Source organism: Rhamphochromis sp. 'chilingali' (assembly GCF_963969265.1).
Source record: "Rhamphochromis sp. 'chilingali' genome assembly, chromosome: 15".
Classification (NCBI taxonomy): Eukaryota; Metazoa; Chordata; class Actinopteri; order Cichliformes; family Cichlidae; genus Rhamphochromis; species Rhamphochromis sp. 'chilingali'.
The window spans coordinates 11,626,449-11,645,692 of record NC_137942.1 but is presented as its reverse complement, the minus strand read 5'-3'; the positions used below and the strand labels follow the sequence as shown (position 1 = coordinate 11,645,692).

Sequence of the window (19,244 nt, the reverse complement as noted above, 5' to 3'; positions counted from 1 at the left end):
GTGACCTCCAGGTTCTTCTTCATCCTCTCCAGGTGAGCACTGGTGTCCTGCTCCTTCTTCAGCTCCTCAGCCATCATGGCAGCCTGAAGTGATGAAATATTTCCAAAATTTAAAATCTGTTCTACATTAAAATCGAACTTAACATGAACTGCAAATTAGAGATTTCAGAACCCTGTAATAGTGAAAAACAAAATAGAAGAAAAAAAAAATCTCACATCAGTGATAGCCTTTTTGGCCTTCTCCTCAGCATTTCTTGCTTCCTGAACTGCATCATCCACCTCACCCTGAACCTGGACAAGGTCAGCCTCCAGCTTCTTCTTGGTATTCAAAAGACTGGTGTTCTGAATGAAACAAGAAAAATATATTTTGGTTTAAATATTGGATGCTATATCAAGAATCTACATATATAGAATATATCAGAATCGATACACTAATCATCATCATAATATCAACAACAGTATTTATGTTTTTTTATGGTTAGGCATTTATTTAATTATTGGTTTATTTATTTATTAACCTGCAGTTTAATTCTGTATTATATTATGTTTTTGTTCCCTAATCCTTAAGTGTGTTAATTCTGGTTCAGACATGCAAATAATGTATAATGCAAATAATAATAATGTATATATGTATATGTCCAACACGCTCGCTAGCATCAACCAACTCCTGCTCAGCTACTTTGCGTCCTCTCTCTGTCTGCTCCAGAGCGGCTCTCAGCTCCTCAATCTCAGCCACCATCAGACCATTTCTGCGCTCCACCATGGCGACCTGCTCCTTCATGTCTTCCTGTCCTCTGAGAGCTTCATCAAGGTGCAGTTGGGCATCCTGATGAAATAAATCAATCAATAAATAAGTACCTATTCTGTTTCTTTAACAAATGATCAGGAAAAAAGGTCACCTTGAGCTGTCCTTGGACATTCCTCAGTTGTTTCTGGGCCTCAGCAGCCTGTCTGTTGGCATGGCTCAGCTGAATCTCCATCTCATTCAGGTCTCCCTCCATCTTCTTCTTGACTCTCAGGGCATCATTCCTGCTCCTGACCTCAGCATCCAGAGTGCTCTGCATGGAGTCAATTACCCGCTGGCTGTTCCTCTTGATCTGCTCCATCTCCTCATCCTTCTCTGACAGCTTCCTGTCAATCTCACTTTTAACCTGGTTTAGCTCAAGCTGAACACGAAGGATCTTGGCCTCCTCGTGCTCCAGAGTTCCCTTTAAATGATTAAAAGAGTTATGTAAAAAATTTTTTTTATTGCAACATAAACTGGAGAAGGGATACTTTTTAAAATTTGAATACAAACAGTACATTTTTATAAAATACATTACCTCAGCTTCCTCCACAGCTGTCTGAATTTCAGACTTCTCAGTCTCAACAGTCTTCTTGGCATTTTCCAGCTCATGGATGGTCTTTCCTGTCTCACCAATCTGCTCAGTCAGATCTGAGATCTCCTCTACAGAGCAAACACAGCCAAGAGTACTTGGAGCTGATATATGCAAATGTTTTTGCCACAACAAAAGCTGTAAATGACATTAGAACATTAGAATCGTACTTAAACTCAACCCACACATGGGTCTATCATAAATAACCAATATTACCTGCATCTTGCCAGGTGATGATTCCTTCTTAGCTCATGCAATTGTTGCGAAGTACTGGATGACACGTTTGGTGTTGACAGTCTTTCCTGCACCAGATTCTCCACTGGAGACAGTATAAGAGACATATTTTCAAGATTCATCCTCTGTATCAAGTTTTAGAGATAATCATGTGTGCAATACTCTCGTAATCAGAACAGATTGGTTTTCCCGATCTGGAATACAAACATTAAAGAATTTTATCTAACTGCAGCAATAACCTCACATTTAAGGCATCTTTTAGTTTGTATTCACAAACTTTAACAGTAACTACTACTTACCAGTGAGCATGAACTGATAGGCATTGTCAGAGATGGAGAAGATGTGGGGTGGAGCCTCAATCCTCTTCTTTCCTCTGTATGCTGCTACACATGTAGCATCATACACAGGAAGCCACTTGTAGGGATTTTCGACGACGCAGAACAACCCAGAGTAGGTCTGTATCATAGCAGAGAGCATAAGGGTTGCTTACATTTCTCATTTTTCATTTTTCATTTGCATTTTATTTCTTTTAGATAAACCTTCAAATAAAACTTACGTAGATCATCCATGATGCAAAACGCTCTTTGAGGTTAAACAGCACAGATGGCTCGTTAAGGTGTGTCATCATTGCCATATCCTCCATCTTATCGAACTTTGGAGGGTTCCTGGGGTGGATGTCTTCCTCTTTCACAGTGACTGTCTGAATAGAAAGCAATTTTTAAATAATCAACAGGGTGTTTGTTGTGATATAGCAGACAAATGTTTACATAGACAGGATGACAAATATATAGACGTAAAATGGAAAGAATTTTTACCTACCTTTCCTCCCTCTGTCTCAACAGTGGCTTTACCACCCTCCCTCTTGATAAGTTTACACTTGACATATACTTCATCAGGATCAGTCACAATGAAGGCCGTCTTGGCATCAAATGGGGTGTTTTGAGCTTCAATCCTCTCCTTTTCTGGCTTCCGGAGGCAAATGGCTGCCGGGCCATACTGCTCCATCTCCGCGTCTGTGCTCATGTTGGCACTTTACTGGAGACTGAAAATATGACATAAATTGAAACAATGTGACCATTTATGAGTTCTTGAAATTTTCTTAAGCAGATATCTTCTATCATGAAAATGTCATTTACATCGAACCACTTACCTCACTGGACCCCAACTGAAAACTAATAGTATCCTGTGTAAAGATGCTGCAATCTAAAGAAATGCCAAAATTAAGTTGCTTTGCTCCTTTGTGTCTAATATTTCAACCATCATATTTCAGTAAAAATATTTATTCATTCAGTTGACTGACCAAAGTGCCACTACACTCAAACAGCAGCAACATATTTAACAGGAATGTCTAAACCGTTAAAATATGGTAACCAGTGAATACTTGACCACACTCACCTGTGTCACATGCCTGTCAGCTGGATTGGGTTTCCAGAGTTGCTGCTCGAGTGTGTCTGCTCAGCACAGCTTTTCACTTTATTAATCCTTTATTTATCCAGGTAAAAAATCTCATTGAGATTAAAAATCTCATTTCCAAGAGAGACCTGGCATCATAGCAACAAAAGTCACATACCACATAGGTATATAACATTTAAAACAAATACAATATCGCATACAAACATGTGTAAAATATACAATAACAGATCAAATACAAAAAGAGTACATTAAAAACAATCACACTGAGTAAAAGAGCTGTTCTCTCGTTCCTTTAAGACAGACTTAAACTCTCCCAAGGTAACCAATTCTGATAATTTCAGTTCCTTCTGCAGATTATTCCAGGAAGCAGGGGCAGCGTATTTAAAAGCCCCTTTCCCCCATTCTGTTCTGATTTTTGGGACAATCAAGTGTATGATTTTGTTCGAACGAAGGTTGTATTGGTTGTGGTTTTTACACATATAAACACATAAATAAGATGGAACCAGCCCAAGGAGAGATTTATAGATAAAAATCAACCAATGGGAGAGTCTACGAATATGCAAAGATGGACATTTAGCAGCAGCATACAGAGAACAATGATGTACACGACTTCCATAGCCAGTAATAAAACGTAAAGCACAATGGTACACAGTATCCAACCTCTTTAGGTAGTGGGCAGGTGCATTCATAAAAAGCAGGTCACCATAATCCAATAAAGGTAAAAAGGTTGAACGAATCAAATGTTTTCTCACTTGGAGGGAGAAACAGGATTGGTTTCTAAAAAGTAACCTAGTTTTAGTTTTAACTTCGACACAAGCCTTTGAATGTGAGTCTTAAATGACAAATTCTGATCTATAATGATCCCTAGATACTTGTAAGATGTGACCATTTCAATTTCAGATCCTTGAATTGTTTTAATCTTAGGAGACGTAGCTAACAACTCTTTGCCATTTGAGAATAACATAAACTTGGATTTCTCTGGATTTAACACCAACTTAAGTTGAGTTAAATGGGACTGAACGACATCAAAGGCAGACTGCAGAAATTGCAGGGTTTGTGCTACTGAAGGGGATGAACAATAAATAATTGTATCATCTGCATAAAGATGAAATGCTGCATTTGACAAATTATCACAAAGGTTGTTTATGTAAAGAGAAAATAGCAATGGTCCTAATATGGAGCCCTGCAGAACTCCTTTGGATACTGGGAGAAAAGAGGAAGAAGACCCAGCAGCACGGACACACTGTTTTCTTGCTGACAAGTAATTTGAAAACCAACTTACAGCATTTACAGATAGACCAATATTGTTTAGTCTATTTAATAAAATAGCATGGTCAACTGTATCAAAAGCCTTTGACAAGTCAAGAAAAAGAGCCGCACAGTATTTTTTGCAGTCCATTGAATCAACAATGTCATTAACCACTTTAATAGCAGCAGTTATTGTGCTGTGTTGTTTTCTGAATCCTGACTGATGTTGGGAAAGAACTGAATTTTTGTCCAAAAAATCTTTCAGTTGTTCACTAATGAACTTTTCTAGAACTTTTGCTAGAACACACAATTTAGATATGGGCCTGTAATTATTAACATCTGAAGGATCACCTCCTTTCAGCAAAGGGAGAACATAGGCAGATTTCTATATTACAGGGATCTCACTGTTCGAGAGGCTAAGATTAAAAATGTAAGTTATTGGTTCTGCTATAAAATCTGCAGCCAACTTAAGAAAATAGGGATCAAGTTGATCTGTTCCTCTGGACCTCAAAAACATTTAGCGGAGAAAAACTGAAGGGTTGGACCACAGATTCAGTTTGAGCGGTTGCAGAGAGAGCCTCTTGTTGATTAAACTGTTTTAAATCTGGATATAAAGATTCAAATAGAGATCCTGAAGAAACAAAATGCTCATTAAAGCAGTTTAGAATGTCGCATTTCTCTGTTAAAGTACAGGAGTCTTTTACAACAAAAGTTGGCATCTCATTTGTAATTATGTCCCCATAAGAAGATTTTATTATTTTCCAGAATTTTTTAGGATCGTTCAAATGTTTAGTAGTATTTGAAAGATAGAATTCTGATTTGGCCTTTTTAATTAAGGAAGTTGAACGGTTTCTAAGCTGTCTAAAAATCAGCCAATCCGCTTCGGATTTAGTTTTTCTGGCCTTAGCCCAGGCAGCATCCCTTTTTTTGAGTAGACTAGAGAGCTGAAGAGAAAATCAAGGGTTGTTTCTGCATTTTACTCTAAATTTGCGGATAGGGGCATGTTTATTTATAATTTTGATAAAAGTATCATAAAAATAATTCCATGCCAGCTCAAGATCAGTTATCAGGTAGATTCTACTCCAGTTATAGTCCCATAAATCATGAAAGAAAGCTTGCTCACAGAAATGCTTAAAATCTCGTTTAAAAGCTATCTGTGGCCTTGATTTTGGGAGCTTCGATTGCCTGACTACAGCTACCACACAGTGGTCACTGATATCATTTGCGAAAACCCCAGTGTGAGAATATTTATACGGCATATTAGTTAAAAAGAAATCAATAAGTGATGACTTTTCTGGGCATTTAAGATTTGGACGAGTTGTGCTGTAAATTAGTTGTGTGAGATTATATGAATCACACATGGATTTAAAACTGTCTGAGGCAGAGGACAACCAGTCCCAGTTGAAATCTCCGGCCAGCACAATTTCATTAAAATCTAAAGTAGATCGTTTTTCACTAAGTGAAACTAAAGCCTCACTACTAGCTGAGGGGGGTCTATAACAGCCCACAATGGTAATAAAATAGCCCTTGAAAAGTTGGAGTTTGAGGGCAAGAAGTTCAAACTGCTTACAAACAGATACCGATGAATCGACAGTAACATGGAATTTGCTTTTTACATAAATTGCAACACCGCCACCCTTTCTGGGGCGGTCGCAACGGAAAAGATTATAGCCCGTTATTGCAATGTCTTTGTCAGTAATTGATTTAGTAAGCCAGGTTTCTGATAATATAAGAATATCAGTATCTAACTCTTTCATCCAAATTTTCACAAAATCAAGTTTGGGAAGAAGACTTCTGACATTTAAATGAGTGATACCAAGACCTGTTCAAGTTTTGAAATCACAAGGAGTACTTAAGCATTTGCAGTCTGGACCGGGATTAGGTTGCACATTTCCAGATAAAAGAAGCAGAAGAACAATAAAACATTTTCTTTTCATAGATTTTTCTTGTAGGATTACAGACTGATTTCTCTTAGTGCCCGATCTCTTTGGGGGGTGAGAAGATTGGGAAATAAACCAGTAATATGGAATGAATAAATCAGTTAAATCAGTTGAAATGAGATCTCTGCTGATAATCACGTTTGAGAAACTTCTAAAAGATGTAAAATCCCACCTTGTTCCCTTTGAGAGGAGTAAGAAGTATGGTGTCTCTTGCTCCACAGACTGTTCCTGCACCTCATGTAGACAAAAAGCGGTCTTCATTACAGGGTGGTTCTGGGACTTTGTTACTTGACAGTTATCGACTCATTGCTGACACCATGAGTACTTATTAAAATACCTCTATGTTACTTTATGATTGACAGAATAGTTGTGATTTTTGATTATGTTCTGTTAAACATGAGACAAAAAAAAAATGCCAAAAATATTTTTTAAACATAATTTTATAGTCAATTTCTCTATAATAAAGAAGATAAAATACTGTTGGATCTAAAAAACAAATATTAATTAAAACTTTCTCAACTTTACATATTCTAATTAAGTACTGGTAAGTCAATCTGTATAGAACTGTATTCGACTATATTATACATTCAGATATATATTATTAATGCATTTTCTTATAATGTTATTTTACTTTTAACACATCATTTTTAACTGATTTGTAAATACAGTATTTACTACTCTTATTATGTTCACAGTTTATTCAATACTACATAGCAAGAGTGCACAGCATGGTTTGTGAAGTGTCTGCTCCAATAAATCCAGAGAAGTACTTGGGGATCAGATTTCAGTTGACACATTTTATGATAGGCAGTTGCATCAATTTAATTTTGATATGACAGCCAGGACTGAGTGCTAATGTTGGGGAAGCGTCAGAATGTCACTGGTGTATAGTTGCACAGTATACATGTCTCTGGTATCTGATACTAATTTCATACTGCTGTACTTTCCATAAAAGTTAAAAGAGCAACACATGATTCCTGGAAACGTAATACAAGAAAAGTTGACACCTCAGGTAAGGCCTTAAATAACAGCTGCACAAATAAGATTTAAAATGAGTGTTTTTCACTTATGATTGTTGAAAAATGACAATTTTGGTACAAGAACATAGTATTAGTTTCTATTTAAAATGTTTATATTCAACTTTTACTGAATGAGCAGAGATGAAAAAGTATCTTGACGTTTGGAATAATTTCCAGTGTCCTCTCAGATTACGTGCTGAAACTGTTGACAGGTGTGGTTTATCATTTACCATCTTAACAGAGGATTACAAGTCATTGCTGTAGTCAAAAATAACAACAGCTAAGGGACAGAGTTAGGATACCACTCTTGCACTGAGAGGACATTTGTCCGACATATCCAGAGAAGCAGGTGAATTTTGTGTTTTTATGTTATTTAATTTCCATAGTTTGATAGAAAATCTGTCAACTTATTTGTTTTGAATTCCCCTATGAAGTTTCACACAAAAGTAGGGCATTTTAGTCACAAAAACTGACTGTTGCTTGACATTTTCAGAAGTGGAAATCAAAATGAAACCTTGACTAAAGTTGAAAAATTAAAACTTTAATTCTCCAACTGTACAATATTACAAAAGTTCAACAAATTTCTGATATCGCTTATTATTGGCTATTATTTTACATAATGTAAAGCATACATAAAACAAGATAAAGTCTTTTATGCTCTTCCTGTCTATTTAGTTTACTTTAAGGTGTGATTCACACTTAAATAGCTTGAATATACTGAATGCAATGTTTGATGGAGGGCATAGAATTTTCAGTTGTTTAGGATATTATGTTTTGGCACTGGAAGTTGCCTCAAAGGCTACTTTGCTCTCTTAAAGTGATTAAAATCTCCTTTGGATTAGAATATCAGTTTTGCAAGTATAATATATTGCCCTACACAGTTTGGATTGAGTTAAACAAATCATGGAAATTACCCAATTTTTGGGGTATTTTTGGTGGTTTATTTTTAAAAGACATTTTTGAACTAATTCCTACTGGTCGCTCTATATCAATTTACTTCTCAGGCTTGAAATATATTCCAGTATGCAGTGAAGGAAGAGGATAATTTCTTTCAATGCAAAGGATGTACATGGTCTGCAGCAGTTCTTAGGTATATGTCAAAGTAAAATCCGCAGATGTTACATGGCATGATCAAACTCTTGGCTCTTAGCTTATTGACCTGGGACTCAGCAATGTCATTGCACTCTTGAGCTTCTTCCAGCTCATGCTGAACCTTTCTCAGCCTGGGTAGGTAGATGTTGGCATGTTCCTCTTGTAGTTGATGGGAATTAAAATGAGGGCACCCTCATTTATATATTAGTTAATTTAACTTCAGTTTAATTTAATATTTACTTTTCATATTTCTGCATTCTCTCTCAGGTAGTTGTACAGAATAGTATACAGTAGCTTTGTTTTGAGGAGCACTGTAAAAAGGATTTTAATATATTATTGTAAGTGTTAAAAACAATCAAACCTGAGGGAAGCAGTCTGACACGGTCACTAGCACCAACCAACTCCTGTCCAGCAACTCCTAATCCTCTCTCTGTCTGCTCCAGAGCGGCTCTCAGCTCCTCAATTTCAGCCATCATGAGACCATTTCTGCGCTCCACCATGGTGACCTGCTCCTTCATGTCTTCCTGTCCTCTGAAAGGATCATCCAGGTGTAGCTGGGAATACTGATAAAGTATTTCAGACTTCTCAGTCTCAACAGTCTTCTTGGCCTTTTCCAGCTCATGGACGCTCTGTCCAGTCTCACCAATCTGCTCAGTCAGATCTGAGATCTTCTCTAAAGAGCAAACACAGCCAAGAGTTAGAGTACTTGGAGCTGACATATGCAAATGTTTTTGCTACAACAAAAGCAAGATAAGCATACGCTGCAAGTTCTTGTTCTCTCTCTTCATGGTCTCAAGATGATCCAGAGCCTCTTCATATGAGTTCTTCATCTTGAACAACTCAGTGCAGAGAGAACGAGCCTCCTTTTGGGCTCCTTCCAGCTCTGCCTGGCTCTCCTCATACTTCTGCTTCCATTCTGCCAGGACCTAGGTTTATATAGGTTAATTAGTTAGTTGTTATTATTGGTGTATGCCTATTCTGATGATATTGGTTATGTTTAAATCTTTACTTTATCAAAGTTCCTTTGCTTCTTGTCAAGGTTGGCAGCCAGGGCTTTAGCTCTCTTCACATCAATCATGAGGTCCTCCACCTCACCCTGCAGCCTCTGCTTGGTCTTCTCCAGTGAGGCACACTTGGAGTTCACAGCCTCAATGGATTCCTCAGCCTCCTGCAGGCGCTGGGCAATCTGCAACACTGTCAGCCTGCTTCTTGCGGAGAGCAATTTCTGAAACTCAGCTTCTCGCTTTGTGTTAAACTCAATCTGAGCAGCTGTTGCTCCACCAGCTTCATTGAGCCTCTTGCTGATCTCTTCAAGCTCCCTGGAGAGGTCGGCTCTCTGCTTCTCTATCTTAGCCTGAGCCGCCCTCTCAGCCTCAATCTCCTCTTCAATATGAGCCTAGTTTGAAGTTTTATATTAACAGAGCTTGTCAATGGGAACTTATATTGTAATTGTTTTTCATAAGAATGAATAATATTCATTATGAACGCTGTTCATTAGTTTTACCTTAAGTTACCTAAAGAATCTTGCTGAGAAGCTGGCTTAATTCCTTAAGCCAGCTTCTCCATCAAGTTTTTCCTTGATGGAGAAACCAATAGAGATTTTATAAGGTAAGTGTCCTCATAAATAGTGAGTACATCAGTAATGTCTACAGTATACCCAGTGGTAAATTATAATAGTGCACTACATGGTTTGTGAATTATTTATTGCAATCAATCTTGATATTAACTTGACAGTGATATTAAGTTGAAAGAGTTTATACTAAACTCTAAGCTCAAGTCATTTTGACATTATAGCCAGTACTGAGTTTTAAATTCGGAGAAGTCTTGAAATGCCACTGGTGTACTATTACAGGACATAAACACCTCAGCTATCTGAAATAAAATTCAGAGCAAGACTTTGTATTAATGCCAGACAAGTGTTATATATCTCTACTAGGAATAGAGTTTAAGAAGGACTGCCAGCTCAGATAATTCAATACTAGAAAATTGTTTGTTATAAAAAAAATGTTAATGTCTTTCTGCAAGGAAAAAATAATCATACAGTTTTTAAATTTTAATTTAGATGTACTGAGTAAGTGATAAATGATGAATGGAAGGAAAAGTCTGGGATCATAGCCAGAATTACCTTTCATTGCCAAGTTTTGCACAGACTTGTCTTAATGTCTGCTATCTTACCAGCAGGTCACGAGGTGCTACCATGGTCAAAAATAAATCCAGCAAAGAGAAGAAGCTGTGACTTGTCTTTTGCATAAGTGAAGGATATATTATAGGACAATATTCAGATATGTTGTTAAGACCATGTCCTAACCTGTAAGAGATTTGTCATCTTAAATAGTCTGTTTAATTTCCAAATGTATTTTCCTAAAAAAGCACATGTTTAAAAGTAAGATAAGTTCATTGTAAAATGTTGAGTAAAATAACATATTGTGCATGTTCACTGTGATCCAAGAGTTTGCTAGAATAGCAAGAAAAATGCAGAGTAGACACAAAGACAACAAAACAACCAAAACAGGGAAATTACTTATTTCCTCTGCTTCTTTTAGCTGTGGTATTTTAGAGGAACACATTACAGACAATGCAGTCTAATGTTTTAGTGTCTTGCTAGGTGTACAGTAGCAAGTGTTTAACCTTACTGAATTTTTGAAATTCTACGATACTGTTACTGTAGTACTGTTTTAATGAGCACAGATGAGTCACTTTGGCCTGCACTTCTGGAGAGACACAGTGACATTTCTCTAGAAAGATCTAGCCACTTAAGCTTCCTTAGGAAACACAGTATAAATGGCTACTCATTTGCCTCTATGCTCACAATTTACTTTTGACTATATTCCATTTTTTTTTCTTTAGAAAATTTCTGTATTTGCAAATCCAGACATTAGGTGTCTCTGATACCTTCAACATTCACAAAGCCTTAAACTCTATGGAGAAAAAGCGAAGAGTGACATAAATAGGAGGTTATTGTCATCAAGTACTCTGCCAAAATAAAAGGTCTGAGGACAAGTAATGACCTGTATGAGAATGACTATTGGTATTTTGGAGACATGCAACCACTCCCCACGTAACGTTAACCTGTATGCCATTTTAGATATATAACAATTATGGTGAAAGTGTAGGATTGAGTGAATAATACCTTGGTCATACAGCCCTAGAGGCTAGTGGTAACCACCTGTCACTTAAGTAGTTGGTCTATTCCCCAACCAGTTGGCAAAAACCTTGTGTTTGCTTTGGCCACTAGCATATTTCTGCTGTAGCAATTTGAATCGAAGTGATGGATGTATCCAAAAACACTGTCTACTCTCCGAGTTGTACTGAACCTGCCAAAAGTGTAACATAAACTAGAAATGGAGGCAGTTGGCTTCAGAGTTATAGTGGCACTTTATGAAAAATTTTGGCTGAGGTGCAGCTTTTACTTTGAAGGCAAACCTTCTCCATTTCCAGTTTCCATCACTCTTTCTAGTATTTCTACTGCTGGGCCAGTAGTTAGGAAGTATTCAAAGCATTTTTATCTGAAGAAGTACAGCTAACTGTGGAAATCTGCTAGCAACCAGTGCAATAACTGGGAGGTTTTTGGTACAGAATCTTCTTTGATAATTTCACCTAGTTAAGCAACAACCTCACAAAGTGGCTAGAGAAGAAATAATTTATGAACCTTTTTAAAATAAATAAATAAATTTTAGATAAATGTGTGATTGAGTAAAGTGTGTGTCATGTCATGTGAGAAACCTCTGTAAATGTTAGACATAATTTAATGAAAGCTGTTGTTGAGTGCAAGGTAAGAGACAGGTATTTTCAGATCAGCAGGTTGGCACGCTAGAAAAAGATCACACCATATAGCTAAGGATACAGCAACAAGTGAAGCACTGCAGTTTTATACTACAGGCAAGTGTAAATGGGAACAAGGCAAGCAAGCGACCTCAAAAGTAACCTCTATTCCCTGTAGTTTAAATGTCAGTGCTTTTCTATAATTATGCCTTTGAGACATTCTTATTTACAAAATCCAATGCTGCCCATTTTATCATTATGGGGAGCAATCCTGTTGTACATCCCACCATTGCTGGGACACTATTCTGTTATGTTGCTGAAGTGAAGTTTAATCTCCAAACACTTTATTAAAGTTTATGGATTTGGTTTGTTGTAAAACTGTGTGTTTCAATAAAATATGCTGTTCTTTCTCTTTCTCCACTGTAATAACCTAGAGTAATATTAAAAATGCATGTTAGTTGCATCCAATCTTCATTAGCATTTTTATTGAATATAACTATAGACTTTGGTCTAACTTGACAAGGTGTCAAAAAACAAATATATACCCATTTCAATTATTTATTTTTACCAGTGAAACCAATATAACATCTCCACATTCACAAATATACATTTCTGACATTCAAAAACAAAACAAAAACAAATCAGCGACCAATATAGCCACCTTTCTTTGCAAGGACACTCAAAAGCCTGCCATCCATGGATTCTGTCAGTGTTTTGATCTGTTCACCATCAACATTGCGTGCAGCAGCAACCACAGCCTCCCAGACACTGTTCAGAGAGGTGTACTGTTTTCCCTCCTTGTAAATCTCACATTTGATGATGGACCACAGGTTCTCAATGGGGTTCAGATCAGGTGAACAAGGAGGCCATGTCATTAGTTTTTCTTCTTTTATACCCTTTCTTGCCAGCCACGCTGTGGAGTACTTGGACGCGTGTGATGGAGCATTGTCCTGCATGAAAATCATGTTTTTCTTGAAGGATGCAGACTTCTTCCTGTACCACTGCTTGAAGAAGGTGTCTTCCAGAAACTGGCAGTAGGACTGGAAGTTGAGCTTGACTCCATCCTCAACCCGAAAAGGCCCCACAAGCTCATCTTTGATGATACCAGCCCAAACCAGTACTCCACCTCCACCTTGCTGGCGTCTGAGTCGGACTGGAGCTCTCTGCCCTTTACCAATCCAGCCACGGGCCCATCCATCTGGCCCATCAAGACTCACTCTCATTTCATCAGTCCATAAAACTTTAGAAAAACCAGTCTTGAGATATTTCTTGGCCCAGTCTTGACGTTTCAGCTTGTGTGTCTTGTTCAGTGGTGGTCGTCTTTCAGCCTTTCTTACCTTGGCCATGTCTCTGAGTATTGCACACCTTGTGCTTTTGGGCACTCCAGTGATGTTGCAGCTCTGAAATATGGCCAAACTGGTGGCAAGTGGCATCTTGGCAGCTGCACGCTTGACTTTTCTCAGTTCATGGGCAGTTATTTTGCGCCTTGGTTTTTCCACACGCTTCTTGCAACCCTGTTGACTATTTTGAATGAAACGCTTGATTGTTCGGTGATCATGCTTCAGAGGTTTTGCAATTTTGAGACTGCTGCATCCCTCTGCAAGATATCTCACTATTTTTGACTTTTCTGAGCCTGTCAATTCCTTCTTTTGACCCATTTTGCCAAAGGAAAGGACGTTGCCTAATAATTATGCACACCTGATATAGGGTGTTGATGTCATTAGACCACACCCCTTCTCATTACAGAGATGCACATCACCTAATATGCTTAATTGGTAGTAGGCTTTCGAGCCTATACAGCTTGGAGTAAGACAACATGCATGAAGAGGATGAAGTGGACAAAATACTCATTTGCCTAATAATTCTGCACTCCCTGTATATGATACTGAAAGTATTTCTTTAATATCGAATTATTATCTTATTTGTTTAAATGATATGACAGTGGGAATTAATTGTCATTCTAAATGGACATTTTGCTTATTATAGAGCATTTATGTTTAAATAATCTTAGGTTATGTAAGATATGGTTTCTTTAGTAAAGCTAACCTTGCTAGCACTGATACTGAAAGCTAGGATGAATGTTAAGCAGAGGTGCTGTCCTCATTTGCTAAATGTCCTGTAAGTATAAATGATGATTCTTCTGTTGAATATTATATTTTCCAATGTGAATTTTGTAAAAAAAATTATACTGATTAAATGTAATGAAGTCACAGGAAAGAGTTTATTGAATTAATACATTGCAAACAGACAATTTAGCAGCTGTTTCATATTTTATGAACGCTGACAAAAGGTTCCAAATAGATGTCTCTTACTCAGCACTTTCACCCTAGAAAAAAAATCATAAAAAAAAATCCAATTATTCAACACATATTAACATTTTACAGGTTATCCCACATGAGATTGCAGAAGGACATAAACTAAATTCTATCAGTGTATACAAAATTAATAATAATAATATAATATAAAAGATAATCTATCTAAAGACAACTAATTTAAAATGGGATTAGATGAATTACCTTTCCAACATCACGGCTCTTGGCTCTCAGTTTGTTGACCTGAGATTCAGCAATGTCAGCACGTTCCTGAGCTTCCTCCATCTCATGCTGGACCTTTCTCAGTCTGGACATGTGGGTGTTGGCCTGTTCTTCCTGTTCAGTATTAAAGTATGTTGGATTGTTAAAGAAATATCTGATCATTCATGAGAGCTATATTTACATAATTAATCATCTTTCAATATTTAAGGTCACAGAACATTTCACTCACAGCCTCCTCAGCCTGTCTCTTGTAAGCCTTGACTTTGAGCTGTAGCTTGTCCACCAGATCCTGAAGTCTGACCAAATTCTTCTTGTCCTCCTCAGTCTGTATATATAGCAAACTGTTATTTAGAACTGGAGAAGAAACAATTTAGGAAATTATGAATTTCTAGGTAAATGTGTAATCACCTGGTAGGTGAGCTCCTTCACTCTCCTCTCATATTTGCGGACTCCTTTAACAGCATCAGCTCCACGTCTCTGCTCAGCTTCAACTTCAGCTTCCAGTTCACGGACCTTTAATGCCATTATAAATAATCAGCTTTTAATAAATATTAAGAGTACAGAGAAGAAAATGGGTGGAGATCATGTGATGGAATCAAAGTGTTTTTTCTTTTTAAATATTTGAATAATAGTTCGAGAACAACATACCCTGGACTCCAGTTTCTGGAGCTGCTTCTTGCCACCCTTCATGGCGAGGCTCTCTGCCTCATCCAGACGGTGCTGCAGGTCCTTGACTGTGACCTCCAGGTTCTTCTTCATCCTCTCCAGGTGAGCACTGGTGTCCTGCTCCTTCTTCAGCTCCTCAGCCATCATGGCAGCCTAAAATATGGGTGGTATTGGAATTATTGATCAAGCATGAACAAGAATTTTGAAAAGAAAAGAAGGCTTGTAAAGTACTAACTTCCATCAGTGATAGCCTTTTTGGCCTTCTCCTCAGCATTTCTTGCTTCCTGAACGGCATCATCCACCTCACCCTGAACCTGGACAAGGTCAGCCTCCAGCTTCTTCTTGGTGTTCAAAAGACTGGTGTTCTGAATGAAAGAGAACAGTTTTAATGATGTGATTCTCACTCTCTTATATCTCAAAGTCTTGTAATGTAATGAATAACAACCTGAGAGTGAAGCAGTCCAACACGCTCGCTAGCATCAACCAACTCCTGCTCAGCCACTTTGCGTCCTCTCTCTGTCTGCTCCAGAGCGGCTCTCAGCTCCTCAATCTCAGCCACCATCAGACCATTTCTGCGCTCCACCATGGCGACCTGCTCCTTCATGTCTTCCTGTCCTCTGACTGCATCATCCAGGTGCAGCTGAGCATCCTGATGACAAACAAACAAAAGATATTATCATTGTTTGCTTGGAGGTTAATTAAAACACAAACATACACACAATCTACCAACTCACCTTGAGCTGTCCTTGGACATTCCTCAGTTGTTTCTGTGCCTCAGCAGCCTGTCTGTTGGCATGGCTCAGCTGAATCTCCATCTCATTCAGGTCTCCCTCCATCTTCTTCTTGACTCTCAGGGCATCATTCCTGCTCCTGACCTCAGCATCCAGAGTGCTCTGCATGGAGTCAATCACCCTCTGTCATGGTCCGCGGCCCGGCGTCCGAGGTGCTGATGGGATGCCCACTCCCGTGGGCGTGGCTGCTAACTCCACACCTGCATCCCATCCCGGGCGATCACCAGGTGGACTATTTAATCCTGCCCAGCCTGCTGCTCCACGCCAGTCCGTAGTCGTCCTTCAGCGATCGCAGCTCGGCGTGTTTGAGCTACCAGCCTGTCCACCTGCCTGTCCGGAATTTGGATCAAAATCAGCCCCAGCCGCCTCGACCTTTCTGAAGCTTCTCCCCACGGACCCTCACCCCTCCCTCCGGTTCCCTCGGCCCCGCTATCATCCCTCCCACAGTCCCGCTCTCGGCGTTCCTGCGCGATTCACCTCCCGGTCCCTCGGTTTTTCTGGTTCCGTGCGTTTTTTTCCCTTCTACACTCCCGGGACACCCTCAGTTATAATAAAGTTTATTTTTTGTTCTCTCGTACCTCTGTGTGTGTGTGTGTGTTCTGCTCCTGGGTCCAGCTTGTGTGCGGAACTTCGGTTCATGACACCCTCTGGCTGTTCCTCTTGATCTGCTCCATCTCCTCGTCCTTCTCTGACAGCTTCCTGTCAATCTCACCTTTTACCTGGTTTAGCTCAAGCTGAACACGAAGGATCTTGGCCTCCTCGTGCTCGAGAATTAGCTCTCTCCACATCAATCATGAGGTCCTCCACCTCACCCTGCAGCCTCTGCTTGGTCTTCTCCAGTGAGGCACACTTGGAGTTCACAGCCTCAATGGATTCCTCAGCCTCCTGCAGGCGCTGGGCAAGCTTTTTCCTATCGTTTAAATAATTTTGTTTTTATTAAGGCTGAATTGGTTGGTTTTAAGTCTGAAAACTAATTTAAACAATGAAAGTATGGTGACTTACTTGGCCTCCTCCAGCTCCTCAGTTCGCTGGATGGCATCAGTCTCATATTTGGATCGCCACTGAGCCACCTCACTGTTGGCCTTGGACATTCCTCGCTGCAGCTCAGCCTTGGCCTCCTGCTCCTCCTCAAACTGCTCTCTGAGCAGATCACAGTCATGACGTGCTGACTGAACAGCATGAGCCAGGGCGTTCTTGGCCTTTTGAACACAATCAATGTCAGATGGACAATTTTAATTAAAATCAATTTTAAAGTCTAATGCTGAGAGGATGAGATATTTAAATGGTAACAACTAGGAACCAAATTAGAGGACAGTCAAACTGATTTAAAACTTATGTGTTTAAATTAGTAAGCGCTATGATATAAAAGAAGAGAGAAAATATTTCAGACCTTCACTTCCTCCTCAACGTGTCTCTTCAGTTCCTCAATCTGCTGAGTGAAGGCCTGCTTGCCCCTTGTGAGCTGAGAAATGAGAGCTTCTTTCTCCTCAAGCTGGCGACTGAACTCACCTGAAATTAAGACACATAAATTAAGCCTACCGGTAGTTTGTTTGATTTTATCCACTGATTGATGGTACTTTTATGTCAACTCAATGTGAATAATTTCCAGAGACAGACTGTTTTTTTGTTATACATCACTTACCATTCTCTGTTTGAAGTCTCGCCTTCTGGGCATTAATGTCATTCAGCTGACGAACATTCTCATCATTTTTGACTTTGAGTTCACTTAGTTGATCCTCAAGAGTCCTGCACATTTTCTCCAAGTTGCCCTGTCAAAACGGTTAACATTTTAAAGACTGATTACAATCAGTTATAGAGATTCAAATTTTTACATTTTTAAAATCTCATGTTATTTTACCTTATGTTATGTTATGTTTATGTTAATCTTTTCTTATTTCAACAGTCATTCATACACAGGAGTTTTAGTAATAATAACATTATCACATCTATGAATATCTGCTTTTAAAGGTTTTGAAATGTGAAAAAAACAAAGTCTTTTTTCTATAAATACTGTCCGCACCTTTGCTTCAGCAACAGCCTCCATGTTGCTGGAGAGGTCATCAATCTCCATCTTGTACTCGCTCTTCTCTTTCTCCAGCTTCTGTTTGACACGCTGGAGGTTGTCGATCTGCTCTCCGAGCTCTGCTACAGTGTCAGCCTGCTTCTTACGGAGAGCTGCTGCAGTAGCTTCATGCTGCAGAGTTGATTCCTCAAGATCACGACGCAGTTTCTGGAACTCAGCCTCTCGCTTCTTGTTCATCTCAATCTGAGCAGCTGTTGCTCCACCAGCTTCCTCGAGCCTCTCGCTGATCTCTTCAAGCTCCCTGGAGAGGTCGGCTCTCTGCTTCTCTACCTTAGCCCGAGCTGCCCTCTCAGCCTCAATCTCCTCTTCCAGCTCCTCAATACGAGCCTAGTTTGAAATTATTTGGATTTATCGATTAGAACCTAAACTAAACTAGGTTTTTGAATTATAATGAACAATATTCTTTATGAAGACTGGTCGTTAGTGTTACCTGAAGTTCTTTGATCTTCTTCTGAAGTTGAGCACCAAGGGATTGTTCATCTTCAATTTTGCTGAGAAGTTGGCTGATTTCAAAGTCCTTCCTTGGTGTGGAAGAAGTATGGTTTTACGATCATAGTCCATATGATTATTGCAATGCAGTGTGTGTAAAGAAAATTATTTACAAAAAAAGCCCTACTTCTTGATTTTCTCATCAGACTGCTGCTTGTCATTCTCCAGATCCATTATGGATTCCTGGGCCAGTTTCAGATCTCCCTCCAGCTTCCTCTTGGCTCTCTCAAGGTCCATGCGGAGCTTCTTCTCTTGCTCCAGTGAACCCTCAAGCTATAAAGTCATGTCAGTTGATTCAAGTGGTTGGTATGACAATGATTCAGCACTAAAATTCTTTCCATAAAAAACAAAAAACAACAACGTAATTTTTATAGTTTTCTTACATCATCAACTTGCTGTTCCAGCTTTGTTTTGGACTTGGTCAGAGTGTTGACTTTGTCTTCTTCTGCCTGGAGATCATCCAGTGTTTGCTGATGGGCCTCTTGTAAGGCTTTCTTCTCCTTAGTCAACTTGGCAATTGACTCATCTTGAGATGCCATCTCCTCTGTCAGGTTTTTCACCTGAAACAATGTGAATACATTAAGTTTAATTTTGTTCG

General features: G+C 38.9%; 2 protein-coding genes and 1 pseudogene across 3 annotated transcripts in view; all 3 read right to left on the bottom strand.

Annotated features, from left to right (window-relative positions):
• Nucleotides 1-688: 688 nt before the first annotated feature.
• The window catches only part of LOC308411258 (myosin heavy chain, fast skeletal muscle-like), a 36,333-nt pseudogene continuing 17,777 nt past the window's right edge, over nucleotides 689-19,244 (bottom strand). The window contains exons 22-34 of the transcript in view: nucleotides 19,030-19,206; nucleotides 18,774-18,919; nucleotides 18,588-18,678; nucleotides 18,095-18,484; nucleotides 17,717-17,843; nucleotides 17,465-17,583; nucleotides 17,077-17,273; nucleotides 16,861-16,984; nucleotides 9,331-9,390; nucleotides 9,082-9,247; nucleotides 1,322-1,446; nucleotides 899-1,207; nucleotides 689-825 (exon numbers count right to left, since the gene is read on the bottom strand). The product of the transcript in view is annotated as a myosin heavy chain, fast skeletal muscle-like (transcript). The remainder of the gene's footprint in view (nucleotides 826-898; nucleotides 1,208-1,321; nucleotides 1,447-9,081; nucleotides 9,248-9,330; nucleotides 9,391-16,860; nucleotides 16,985-17,076; nucleotides 17,274-17,464; nucleotides 17,584-17,716; nucleotides 17,844-18,094; nucleotides 18,485-18,587; nucleotides 18,679-18,773; nucleotides 18,920-19,029; nucleotides 19,207-19,244) is intronic.
• On the bottom strand, nucleotides 1,757-2,632 carry LOC308411335 (myosin heavy chain, fast skeletal muscle-like; the record flags this gene model as incomplete). The annotated part of the gene is made up of 4 exons (XM_080905222.1): nucleotides 1,757-1,803; nucleotides 1,909-2,065; nucleotides 2,166-2,309; nucleotides 2,429-2,632. The coding sequence occupies 4 exons, from the start codon at nucleotides 2,630-2,632 to the stop codon at nucleotides 1,757-1,759; spliced, it is 552 nt and encodes a 183-aa protein (XP_080761348.1).
• LOC308411334 (myosin heavy chain, skeletal muscle-like) lies at nucleotides 14,392-16,847 on the bottom strand (the record flags this gene model as incomplete). The annotated part of the gene is made up of 9 exons (XM_080905221.1): nucleotides 14,392-14,409; nucleotides 14,600-14,731; nucleotides 14,847-14,942; nucleotides 15,026-15,130; nucleotides 15,266-15,436; nucleotides 15,523-15,648; nucleotides 15,729-15,932; nucleotides 16,018-16,197; nucleotides 16,722-16,847. Coding segments are annotated over 9 exons (1,158 nt in total), but the record flags the coding sequence as incomplete, so codon positions are not given.